This window comes from Ictidomys tridecemlineatus, chromosome 6 (assembly GCF_052094955.1).
Source record: "Ictidomys tridecemlineatus isolate mIctTri1 chromosome 6, mIctTri1.hap1, whole genome shotgun sequence".
Taxonomy (NCBI): Eukaryota; Metazoa; Chordata; class Mammalia; order Rodentia; family Sciuridae; genus Ictidomys; species Ictidomys tridecemlineatus.
Genome location: NC_135482.1, coordinates 107,028,113 through 107,040,784, shown reverse-complemented (window position 1 = coordinate 107,040,784; position 12,672 = coordinate 107,028,113). Strand labels below are relative to the sequence as shown.

Below are 12,672 nucleotides of genomic sequence, written 5' to 3'. Positions count from 1 at the left end.
TTCCCCAGCTGCCTGCATTTCCCCATTGCCCTCTGTCTGCCCACAGCTTGGTGATGGCCTTGGGTGGTCACCCGCCATTTCTGGAGGGTCCGAACCAACTCTGAGTTGTTAGGGTTGCCCCCATGCCTTCATCTTCCTGGAGGTGGCTTTTGTATCCCCACTTCTTTGTCACTCTTTCTTTTTCTGCTTCTCCTCTTCTGTGTCTCAGGCTTCCTGTCCCGTTATCAGTCATTCAGTTCTTTTTTTTGTTTTTTGGTACCAATGATGGAACCCAGGAGCATTTAACCAGAGAGCCTCCTCATCCCTTTTTTAATATATTTATTTGGAAATAAAAGTCCTACTGAGTTGCTTAGTGCCTTGCTAAGTTGCTGTGGCTGGCTTTGAATTCATGATCCTCCTGTCTCAGCCTCCTGAGCTGCTGGGATTACAGGCGTGAGCCACTGTGCCAGCTGTCATTCAGTTCTTTTGAAACATCTGCCTGGAGGGGCTGAGGGCTTGGCAGTTTCTTCTCTATGATTGCAGGGTTTACTGTGAAAGACAGGAGAAATGTCTCTGGGAAGTGAACCACTCAGGCAGGCACTTAGGTGGTAGGTAACCAGGAAACTGGAGGGCTGGGTTATCTTAGTTTTCTGGAAGGAAGTGGCGCCTGAGCCGGCTGGAGAGGTGTGACAGCTCTAGGGCAAAGGGAGAGTGTATGTAACACTGGCCCCCAGGCAGGACTTTGCATAGTAGCTTTGGGGGACCCAAGTGGAGGATCTGAACAAAGCGCTATCATGACAGACTATCCCAGGGGAAGGGACCCCTAATTGCATGGATGAGACCCAGAGTAATAAGAGGCAGAACTGGAAATGGACACTGGCAGTCAGGGCTACAATCAATTTAGGGCTCTTTAAGGGGATGAGAGGGAGGTCAGGAAGCTTCACCCCTGCTTGGATTCTTGCCCTTTGCTTTGTCCCCCTGTGGGTTTCCAGCTCCTCCCATGCTTCACTTATGGCCCGCCACCCTGACTGTCTGCCTGCCCTGTGTCTGGTGTGATCTTATGCAAGTTATTTTACCTTTCTGAGCTTCCCTTTACCCATTTGTAAAGTGGGGATAATGACACTGCTAGCTTTGTGGGGAGGGTTTTTTAATGGTGGGAAAATAGACATTACATAAAGTTAGTTATTTGTGTTCAATGGCATTAAGTACATTCACTTTTTTTCTTTCTTTTTGGTGGTGCTGGAGATGAACCCAGGGCCCTACTCATGCTAGGCACATGCTCTATTCTCCCTGGCTCCCTGCCCCTGATAACATCTATTTTTTACTTTCTGTCTCTATGAATCTGCCTATTTTAAGTATCTCATGAAGATGGAATCATTTGACTTTTTTCTTTTTCTTTTTCTTTTTTTTTTTTTTTGGTGCTGGGGCTGAAACCCAGGGCCTCTCCATGCTGATCAAACATGCCCTGACACTGAGCTACACCCTCATTTTTTAATTTTTCACTTTTTTTTTTTTAATTTCAAAAGAAGTCTTGCTAAGTTACCCAGACTGGTCTTGAACTTGCAGTCCTCCTGCCTCAGCCTCCTGACTACTTACTATCTGGGATCACAGCATGTGCCCACACACCCAGCTATGTTTAACTTTGAAGAACCGCTGGCTGTTTTTCATAGTGGCTGCACTGTTTTATCTTCCTACCAGCGGTCCTCAAGGGTTCTGGATTCCCCACATCTTTACCAACACTTACTCTTTTCCTCGTTTCTGATCGCAGCCATCTTTGTGGATGTAAAGTGGTATCTCTTGGTTTTCATTGGAATTGCCCAACGATCGGCAATGTTGAGCATCTTTCCACGTGCTTACTGGAATAAGACACTGCTTTTTAGTATTGCCATGGTGATGAGAGCGCATCGCAGGTACCAAAGATGCACAGCAGGGAGTGTGGAGCTGAGTGGATCATGTTCTCTGCTCTCATGGGACTCACAGTTTCAGGAGGGCTATGATGAGGACTCACACAGCTTTAGCCAAGGCCAGGAGGAAGGTACAGGCCCATCTACCTGCGTGGAGGCAGGAGGAGTAGGTATGCCCACTTACGTAGAGATCAGGGCAGGCTACCTGGGGCCATGGCCTTGAAGGCTGGCTAGGATTTCACCAGAAGCCTCAGATCTCTCCAGGAACAATGGTGGCAACAACTCAGATGTAAGGCCAGTCACTGCCTTCTGAGACTACAGTCAGAGCTGCTCCTCCACAAACAACCTCGTCCTCTAGCCCCAGTTAATCCCTGGACAGAGAGGCTCCCCAGGGCCATTGGGTCTAGGGCAGATGTGGAGCTGAGGCCCAGCCTCTTCTCCCTAGGCCCAACCTCGGGAGGGGACAGAGGGCTTGGAGAAATGGCTCACTTCCCTGAGAGGCCTCTGGTGAACAGAAGGTCCATACAGGTATTTATGTCCCCTGGTTAGGAAGGCTCATGCCCTTTTGCATTTTGGAAGCCAATAACATTAATTATAATGGGGGTCTGAACAGCAGCATTCATTATAACAGGACCCTATGGGCAGGTGTGGGGCCTGTAATCCCAGCAACTTGGGAGGCTGAGGCAGGAGGACTGCCAAGTTTAAAACCAGCTTTGGCAATTTATAGAGAGATCCTTGGCAAGACTCTGTCTAAAAAAAATAAAAAGGTCTGGAGATGTGGCTCAGTGGTAGAGCATCCCTAGGTCCAATCCCCAGTACTAATTAAAAGAAAGAAGGGAAGAAAGAAAAGAAAAGATAAACAGAAAACAAAACACCAAAAAACCCCAGGACCTTATGAACAACATGAACAAAACCACATGACTACTAGCCTGCTAAGTGGTAGGTGCTGCTTGCCTGGTGCCATCTAATGCTTCCAAGATCAGACGAGATCGGGCACGTTCAGGGTGGTATGGCCGTAGATGCCAGCTAATGCTTATGGCTTTGAGGGAAGGCTGGTGTGGACAGAGGGGAATCGGCATATGGGGAATGAGATGCACAAGTGACCTATCTTAGGCAGGGTTTTGCCAGTGGAGTAACAGTTTTAGTGGGAAGATGTGTCTGAGGAAAGGATTGCCCTGACTGCTAGGGCATGTGTGAGGCAGGGTGTGGGCTTAGCAGACAGCAGTGGTGATTCTCTGTGAGCACTGGGACTGTTCCACTCTCAGCCTGTGCCAGCCACTGCTCCCCTTCCTCCATGGGCAGCCCTCACCCCTAGTGGGGTGGGGCCTTGGATCTGAGCTATGTGCACTGGGGGCCGTTGGACACATGTCCCCTGACAGATGGGCCCACTGTCTGGTGGGGGCGTTGTTTCCAGCTCCACCCAGACCCTCTTTTGGGTTGGCCAAGGCCACCTGCCACATTGCAATGCCCAGCTGCCCTCCCCCAGGGTCCAGGCCAGCCTTGTGCTTCCCTTGCCTGTGATCTCAACCCCTGAAGGGGAGAAGGCAGTAAGTGGCAGAGGGGACAAGCACAGAGGTCTCTTCTTCTCCCACAGACTCGGCTGGATTTCCTACAAGTTTCTTACTGCCATGGCTCCTCTTCCTGGCTCTGCTGTACTACGGGGGTCTCCCTCTGGGCCCACACTCCCTCCTCTTTCCCCCCTGCCCCTGACTCTGTGGCTTTCCAGTGTCTGCATCATCCAGAGCTTCTGCCAGCTCTGGGTACCACTGTCCATAAGAAAGTGAAAACTAGGGCAGATTCTCACACCTGTTCTCCCTCCAGGTCCCAGGGGGAAGCAGGGGACCTTGGACCAACTCCATGCAGAGACCCAGTGAATCTGGAGGTCCCCCTAGAGGTGGGGAGCAAGAATGGCCCATTTTAGAAGAAACTCACTTGGAGCCAGGGAGGCCTCCACGGAAAGAGCATCAATTGTGTAATAATAGTCACAAGGCACTGGGGACAGCCTTAGAAGACACAGGGTCTCATGGTGCCATGTGGCTGTGAATAAACCATTTCTCTTTGGGCTTTGGTTTCTTCTTCTTCTTCAGGTTACACAGGACCTCTGGGATCATCTAATGTAGCCCCTAATTCTAAGAGATGGAATCCAGTCCCATGTTCAATAGAATTAATGTGTGTGACAATTAAGAAATAGGCTCTGGAGGCTGAGGATGTGGCTCAGTTGATAGAGTGTTTATCTAGCATGCATGAGGTCCTGTGTTTGATCTACAGCACTATGCCAATATATATTCTGTCACCAGACTGCATGGATTTGAATCTTAGAATCTCAGAAACTTGCTGGCCTGTGACCTTAAAAAGTCCCCGCCCCCAACCCCAGTACTGAGGTTGGAACCCAGGGCCTGTGTCTGCTAGGCAAGTTCCCTGCCACTGAGCTACGTCCCCAGCCCTTTTCTTTGTTGTTGTTTATTTTTGGTCCTGGGGTTGAATCCAGGGATGCTGAGCTATATCCCCAGCCCTTTATTTGTAGATTTTATTTTGAGACAGGGTCTTATTCATTTGCTGAGGGCCTCATTGAGTTGCTGAGGCTGGTCTTGAACTTGCAGTCCTCTTGCCTCAGCCTCCCCAGTTGCTGGGATTACAGGTGCAAACAAGTCGTTAAGGAAATTCAGTTTCCTTACCTGTAGCATAGAAACACTAGTACCAGCCTCACAGGACAGGTGTGAGGACTGAAGGGGTATGCAAACAAAACTGTGACCATATACACATCTGTATTGTGTAGATATTTGTACCAATGAGGTGTGCAGTATCTGGCTCGGGGTAGGCGTTCGTTATGGTAATGTTACAGCAGTTCTTCTTAAGTGTAAACCTGGATTGGATGGCAGGTGGCCTGCAGGCAGTGGGATGGCCCTTGGTGGCGGGAAGGAAGCTGTGTGGCTCCTCTTGGCTCAGCACACCCACAGACAGTCAGCATCTACCCTGGGCATTGGCAGCTGCTGGCATTAGCCCTGACCAATGGAAGGAGGCAGGATGACATGGTGGTCTGAGATGAGCCATAAGGGAGAGAGGGGACTGAAGCTCCAGAGACAACGAGGGGAAGAGACAAACTAGAGGACACAAAGCTAGTGGAATGAGTAGGCATAGGACAGGTGCCACATGATCCTCCTTAGATGTGGAATCTACAACAACAAGACTCACGGGGGCGGGGGGCGGGGAGAACCAAGAACAGGAGATATTGTCAAAGAACACAAAGATAATTAGATTAGTTATATAATGATGTATTATATATATTTAATTAGGTATATAATACATTATTATTAACTAGTCATCCTACTGTGCAATAGACTCAGACCTACTGAGTCTATTGCACAGTAGGATGACTAGTTAATAATAGTGTATTATAAGCTGGGTGTGGTGGCCCACACCTGTAATCCCAGAGACTTGGAGGCTGAGGCAGGAGGATTGCAAGTTTGAGGCTAACCTTGGCAATTTAGCAAGACCTTATCTAAAAATAAAATGTTAAATGGGCTGGGGGTGTAGCTCAGTAGTGAAAGACCTTGAGGCTCAATCCTCAGTACCACAAAAAAAGAACATTTTTCAAAATCCCTTGCTTCTCTCCTTTCCTTTACTGAAGATCACATCCAGGGCCTTGCACAGGAGTCTGCCATTGAGCTACATCCCCAGTACCACGAGAATAAATTTCAAATGTTTTCACCATGAAAAATGAGATTTGAAATGATGATTAGGTTGATTTAGTCATTCCACATTTTAGACATATAATCACTTTGTACCCCCATAAATATAGTGAGAAAAAAATTCAGAGACAGTGTAAACCCCTTGGGTTTGGCTCAAACCCACAGCTGGCCTCTTGCCTAGGGCTAAGATGGTCTTTCTGGCAGGAGAGTCCTCCAGAACTGCAGGGCAGGGATAGGCTCCTGGCCCACAAGGCTGAGTGTCCCATGTTGCCTGGAATGAGGGTCTTGGCCAGTGGCAGGTAGGACCTCCCAGGTCTGCTTCTGTGTGCCGAGGAACAAGCCCCCTTGCCTTAGGGGTCAGGCCTGCCTGGTCTGTGAAAGGCACGGCATTAACTGAGCTTCCTCTTTGCGCCAGGTAGGGCCATAAGCAAGTGGCCTTGCCAAGAGTCAGCTGGGCAGTCAGAGATGTATTGGTGGGTGGTCGGGATGGGACTTTCTGGTTTCAGTTTTCTCTCTTTCTTTCTTTTCTTTTCTTTCTTTCTTTTCTTTTCTTTCTTTTTCCCCTTAATTAATTGTATTTCTTTTCTCCACCTTTGTGTTTGTGTGTGTGTGTGTGTGTGTGTGTGTGTGTGTGTGTGTGTTGCTAGGGATTGAACCCAGGGTCTTGTGCATGCCAGGCAAGCTACCAACTGAGCTATATCCCCAGCCCCTGGTTTCAGTTGACTTGCATGGCACATAGGTATAGTTGCTACCTGCTGTAGGGAGGGGGCGGGTTTACCATGAAGAGCACGAGGCTTATGCTGCAGGAGTTCCTACTTGTATGAGCCCCTTCCATGTCCCTAAACTGAATTTTAGTTTTGTTAGATGTGTACCTGTGAAGCCTTACCGCCATCATGATAGTGAACACAGCCATCGCTCCCAGATGTGGGGTTTTTTTGTTTGTTTGTTTGTTTGTGGTGCTGAGGACCCAACCCAGGGCCTTACATATGGCTGGGCCAGTGCATCCCCAACTAAGAGTTTTTAATCAATTTGTACTTCTCATTCTTTTTTTTTTTTCAAAGAGAGCCTCCTAATTTTTGAATGCCTTGGGCCCTGAAAATTCTAGATTTGTTCGTGTATAGAAAAACTCAAAGCCAGTTGTGGTGGTGCACACCTGTAATCCCAGCAGTTTGGGAGGCTGAAACAGGACGATCACAAGTTTGAGGCCAATCTCATGACTTAGCAAGACCCCAAGCAACTTAGGCCCTGTTGCAAAATAAAAAAGAGCTAGGGAGGTGGCTCAGTGGTAGCGTGCCCCTGGGTTCAATCGCCCCACCCTCAAAATGCGCTGCAGAGGAAAGTGCAGACAATAGGAAGTGCTAGGGTGAAGTAGGAGGGTGATTGGGCACTCAGTGACATGATCAGGGAAGACCTCCTGAGACACGGCATCTGGTGGCATTTGAGACACGAGGCTGTGGCAGACCCTAGCAGAGACTTGAAGATGGTGAGCTGTATTGGTCTCTTTGAATATTCCCCTGAAGGAGGAACAGGAAGTGCAAAGGCCTCACAAGTTCCCAGAACAGCAGGTCAGGACGGTGGGGCGGATGGCATTAGAGAGATGCCTGACCTGCACAGAGGGGGGACAAATCCTGAAGGGGCTTTCAGGCCGTCACAAGGACTTTCACACTTTTACTGCTTTTTTTTTTTTTTTTTACATCTTGCCCAGCTGGCCTCCAGCTTCGGGGCCCACACTCTTTCTGCTGCAGCCTCCCTAGTAGCTGGGACTGCAGGTGCACACTACTGCACCTGGTAGGTCTTGGCCACTTTTAATCAGAGGGAGATGGAAGCCAGGGAGCTGTTTGGGGGGTGTGGTTAAAAAAACATTTTGCTGGGGGGGGTGGTACCAGGGATTAAACCCAGGGGTGCTTAATCACAGAGTCCCATCCCCAACTCTTTTTTATATTTTATTTTATTTATTTTTTATATTTAATTTTTAGTTGTAGATGGACACAATAATATTTTATTTTATGTAGTGGTGAGGATCGAACCCAGTGCCTCACATGTGTGAGGCAAGCACTCTGCCACTGAACTAACTACAACCCAACCCTTATATTTATTTTGAGACAGAGTCTTGCTAAGCTACTTCGGGCCACACTGAGTTGCTGAGACTGATTTTAAACTTGTAGTCTTCCTGCCTCACTCCGTGAGCCACCAGGGTTACAGGCATGCACCAGTCTGGCAGCTTTTGAATTTTAATTGAATCACTGCAGCTAATGTGTTGAGAACAGACTGGGAGTGTGGAATCCAGGTGGAGAGAGATTTTCATTGTCCAGGCCAGGCAGACAGCGTGGTAGCTTGGACCATGGTAGCTATGGGGATGAGCAGCAGCCCAGTTCTGTTTGAAGGGAGAGCCATGGCAAACGCATGTCATTTATTCACTCAGGCACTCAGTATGTGCCAGTTGTTGGAGATGCAGACTTGAATGAGGGTGTGGGCTCTTCCTCTGAGGCACTGAAAGTCTAATTAGCAGAGATAATTGATAGCTGCTCACTGTGTGCAAGGTGTGGGCCAGAGGAGTAGCACAAGAACTGTCCCCTAGATATTCTCCCAAGTACCCCCTGCCATCCCCATCTCTCCAGCTCTCCCACCACCCATCTGAGGCTCTCCCACTCCTCAGCACCTCATCCCGCAGTGCTACAGTCAGCCTGTGGGTGTGCAGAAGCCCTCTCTTTGCCTCTGGACTGGTCTCTGATTTGCCTGCTTATTTAGACAAAGAACATGTTCATTTTACAGAGAAGGAGGCAAAGCCACAGAGTGTTCTCATTGGGTCAGCGTTAAGGTCTGTTTCCTAAGTCTGTAAAAATTTGGTTGGTTGAACCTGGAGGGAAAAAACTTAAAGAAACTAGATTTAAAGAAGAGAAGGCTGGGTGAAGGTCCTCGGAGGGAGCTGACCTGTCAGGGTCTCAGTTCCTTCTTGGAGTTGTGGGCTCCAGCCAAGCTCCTACCTTCCAGGCTGGTGGTCCTTTTTCAGTAACCCAGTGGTAATTATATATAATTAGACCTTATATTTCATAGCTGCAGACTGAGTGCCTCTAGTTAGACATGGAGCAGAACTGTGGGACATTCATTGGACTGACAGAGGTTCCTTTCCCTGAAAAACTTTGAGAAGAGACCTCTTGCTGGACTCATGGTTTTAGGTGCAGAGCAGCTCATGGGCAGTGTCTCCTTGAGTCTGAGCCTGAGCCTCTCCTCTCTCCTTTGGACACAGACAAGCCAGTTCTCCTAGCCAGCAAGTCTTTCTGGCAGACAGGACCTCTTGAGGGTGGCCTCTTAATTCGGGCTTGGCAGTGGGGAAAGGTCAGCTGAGGGGCCAGTTTGGTCTTGGCCAGGCTCGCTGGTTACAACCCAGGTGGCAGACAGCCCGCTCGGCTCACGTCCCCCTTTATCAGCAGCTTCCTCGTGGGCCACTCCAGCCTCAGCAGCACAGGGCAGGCTGGAGCTCTGCCCTCTGGCCCCAGAGCTGGAGCTAGGAGGCAATGGACAGATCCCCCAATCCCAGACCTCTCGCCCTCCTTCTCCCTCACCATCTTCTTCTGTGTGGTCTAATCCTACCCAGTGGGTCATGATCCAAAGCAGAGAGGCCCCACCATCCAGCAGCCTGAACAGATCCTCATCCTCTGAACACACCTCTGCCTCTAGCAAGCACTCAAACCATGTGTGAGCACATGCCCCCCATAACTAGGTGGGGAACTCATTGGGGGAACATCTTCATGAGCTCATTTAGGGTAATAGAAGACTTGGAGGGCTTCTGTAGTTGGCCAGGGTCCTGCAGATACAGTGTCACCTCCAGGCCACCAGGCCTTGGGAGTGTTCCGTGCTGCCTGTTGACTGGCCTAAGTCAGAACCAGGGCTGGAGGTGGGGTTGGCTGGATTTGTTTGTTTCCTTGTTTTGGGCAGTGAGCATACTAGGCAAGCCCTCTACCACTGAGGTGCACCCCCAGCCCTCACCCTGCTCCTGTTGTGCTGGGGATGGAACCCAGGGCTTTGTACGAACCTGGGGAGTGCTCCACCACTGAGCTACGCCCCTGGCTGGGATTTCTGGTCTTTGAGTGAAGGACCTAGGCCTGCTGTCTGGGGACACTCAGTCTCAGTAGTGTGCCTCCCAGGACCTTCCTTAGTCACAGACAGGACATCTTGGAAGGTTCTGCTCATTTTCAGAGGCAGTAGGAACTATGGGAATCTCAGATGGAAAGGGCCAAGGGTCAGGCACTACTCTGGAGCCCCGGACGGAGGTGGGGGCAGAGGTGGCTTGAGCCTGTTGTGGGGACCCAGATGAAGAGGAGGCCAGGATGGGATGGGGAACAAGGCTGGGGGTTGGGAGGCTCTGCGAGGCTCCTTGGGCTGTGACCTCTTTCTTCTCAGGTCACCAGTCCACCCAGTGAGGCCTTGTGTCCTCTTGCTGCTGGGCGATCCCTGTGGTCTCTCACCCCAAGTCCCACCCAAGGTGGACAGGAAGGAAAGGGCTCTTCCAGGGAAGGGCCCCTCTTGTCCCCCTGCTTTCTTGCCTCTCTGCCTTCTGTCCTCTCCTCCCCACCAAGAGATTGTTGTCACTTGCTGCAGGTCGAAATGAGCTGATTGCCCGTTACATCAAGCTCCGGACAGGGAAGACCCGCACCAGGAAGCAGGTGGGCTGGGGGAGGCGGGCATGGACCCCAGGGGCAGGGCAGTGGGGGGCGGGTGTGACACACATGGTCCAGCTTCCCTGGGGGGGAGGGTCTTCCTGTCATCCCCTGGGAAGAAACAGCAGCCTCTCTTGGGGACATTAGAAAAGATGTCAAAACCCTGGCGCTACACTTTTAAAGTGTTGGCAAACTGGGGATTCACGGGACTGAGCACCACCCCTAGATCCTGTCATTCAGTCAGTCCATGCACAGATGTGGCTGAGGGCCCAGGGTCTGGGAGCACAGGCTGTATGAGAGGTAGGGACAGGAGCCTTCTCTTCCTGCCACAGGTCTCCAGTCACATCCAGGTGCTGGCTCGTCGCAAAGCCCGAGAGATCCAGGCCAAGCTCAAGGTAAGGCAGACAGGAGCTGCGGGAGGAGGGGGGGTGCTTTGGTTTCAGGTGGAGTCAGCTTCTCAGAAACTGGGGCTCTTTCTCCAGCAGGAAAGTCTCCCCTGTGGGTTCAGGGGCTGGCTGCTTGTGTGCAGAGCTCGTGTGCTTCTTTGCTTTGGGGTCCTGTGACCACACTCTGCTGGACATTGGAGCCCTGTGTGGTTGCTGGTCTCTAGTCCCAGGAAGCTACAGGCTGCCTCCTGCTGTGCCCAACCCCTAGCTCAGAGGAAGCTCCCCTAGCTCAGCACAGTTGGATCAACCTTTAGTCCCCTTCCTTGAAGAACTCCCCAAGCCACTGGCCCTCTTGGGACCCCCACAGGCCTCTCAGGGCCATCAGTCAGCCTGTGGGGGTGGCAGAGTTTGGTGTTATTATGGGAGGGGAGGGGCTGGCGGAATTCCTTCCTGCTCCCTGCTTTCTGGGACTAGGCGTTTCTTCCCCTCCCTGTATCAGCCCGCCTTGCAGGGCCTCTGTGACAGGTGGCTGCTCTGTGGAAGGCCAGCTGCTGGCAGGGTTTCCCTCGGGAAGTCAGGCCTCCTGGATTGTGGAACCAAAGACCCTTTGGTGAATACTCTGTGGGAGTGAGCTCCCTGTCATGGAGCTGTTAACAACCAAGCCTGCTTGGCCTCTTGAAAGGAAGCTCTAACATTTGGACCATTGAATTAAATTAATAGTTTATAAATTAAAAAAAAAACCAACAAAAGTCCCTTTTATTATTTTCCCCAAACGAAATATCAACAGGCCAGAGACCCCCTCCTTCTGTGCAGCCTCTTGTACCTGACTGAGAACCTCAACAGCACTGGACTAGATGACCTTGAACGTCCCATCTGGCCCCAGTAGCCCATGATCCTGACACTTGTGCCCCAGACTGAGTGGGTGGGAACTGCAGCTCTTTCTGCCTCTGAGGAAGCCACGGCCCACTGCCCGCCCAGTTCCATTCCTTGTGCCATCAACCCAGCTGTCCCCCACGCCCCACAGCTGTGACCCAACACCTCGTCCCTTTGTCCCTGGGACAGCTGGCTTGGCTGCAGCTGTGGATCCCTCCCTGGAACACCCCCAGCCCTGGAGCCCTGCTTGCTCCTCATGTCCCTTCTCTGGTGTGCCGCTGACTCCCTGGGACCCCAGCAGGTCGCAGTGGAGGACAGACTTTGCAGTGTTATGTTTAGAGCACCCCAGGGAAGGTTTAAGTCCCCTGGGGCTACTGTCCCACCCACACTTAGGAAATTGCATACATCCTTGTCCACACATTCTAACTTGGGGCTGACGATAGCCTTCTGTGGACTGCCAGACAGCCACCAAAGGGAACCACAAAACGCTTAAAATACGCAGTTTCATTTATATGTGCGTTTTGCTGGAGAGGTGGGCATGAAGATTTTGTCCTACTTCTAAGGGGGGTCCTGGGGCCCAAGTTATTAAGCTCTGGGGTGGACAGCGAGGCCAGGTAGAAATCTTCAGGCTGTGAGGTTTGGTCCTAGCTCTATCTCTACCTTTGTGGCCACAGGTACATGGGAAAGTCACACAACTTCCCTGAGTGCCATTCAGTTTCCTCATCTGTAAAATGACAGGGCCATGTGGAAAGGTGATAGCTGAGGTTCCCTCCAGCTGCAAAATTCAATGACCCTACTCTGCTGCCTGGCCACTGATGTCATTCCCCATAATGTCCTTTCTACTTCTTCCTGACTCCTGCCTCTCCCACTGAGGACATGGTTTCCTGAGGCGCAGTCATTTGTTTAGAGTGGGGATCCGGGAAGGGACGAAGACTGCTGGCATAGAGCCACGAGCTCTCTGGCCTCATGATGTAGTTGTTCTTCTCAGAGGTCTCTGTGTGTGTGTCTGGCGGGGGGTGTAGCCTGCCAGGTCATTCATATCTCCGGGAGGAAGAGGCCCGGGCTGGCTTTTCCTTAGGAGGAGGCACACCTCTACTTATTACTGCCTCTGGGGTTATTTGAGACAGTCTCCGAGAGCCAGGCCCAAGTTTTGACCCTAGACATTGGGGAGGGGCCCAATGAC

The 12,672-nt window shown here is 51.0% G+C and overlaps 1 protein-coding gene across 4 annotated transcripts in view; it reads left to right on the top strand.

Annotated features, from left to right (window-relative positions):
• Window positions 1–12,672, top strand: part of Tead4 (TEA domain transcription factor 4) — a 69,536-nt gene that overhangs the window by 31,960 nt on the left and 24,904 nt on the right. For all 4 annotated transcript variants that reach the window (XM_078015401.1, XM_040281099.2, XM_021732196.3 and 1 more), the window contains 2 exons: window positions 10,172–10,236; window positions 10,563–10,625. In XM_078015401.1, coding sequence (XP_077871527.1) covers window positions 10,172–10,236; window positions 10,563–10,625 — 128 coding nt within the window. The remainder of the gene's footprint in view (window positions 1–10,171; window positions 10,237–10,562; window positions 10,626–12,672) is intronic.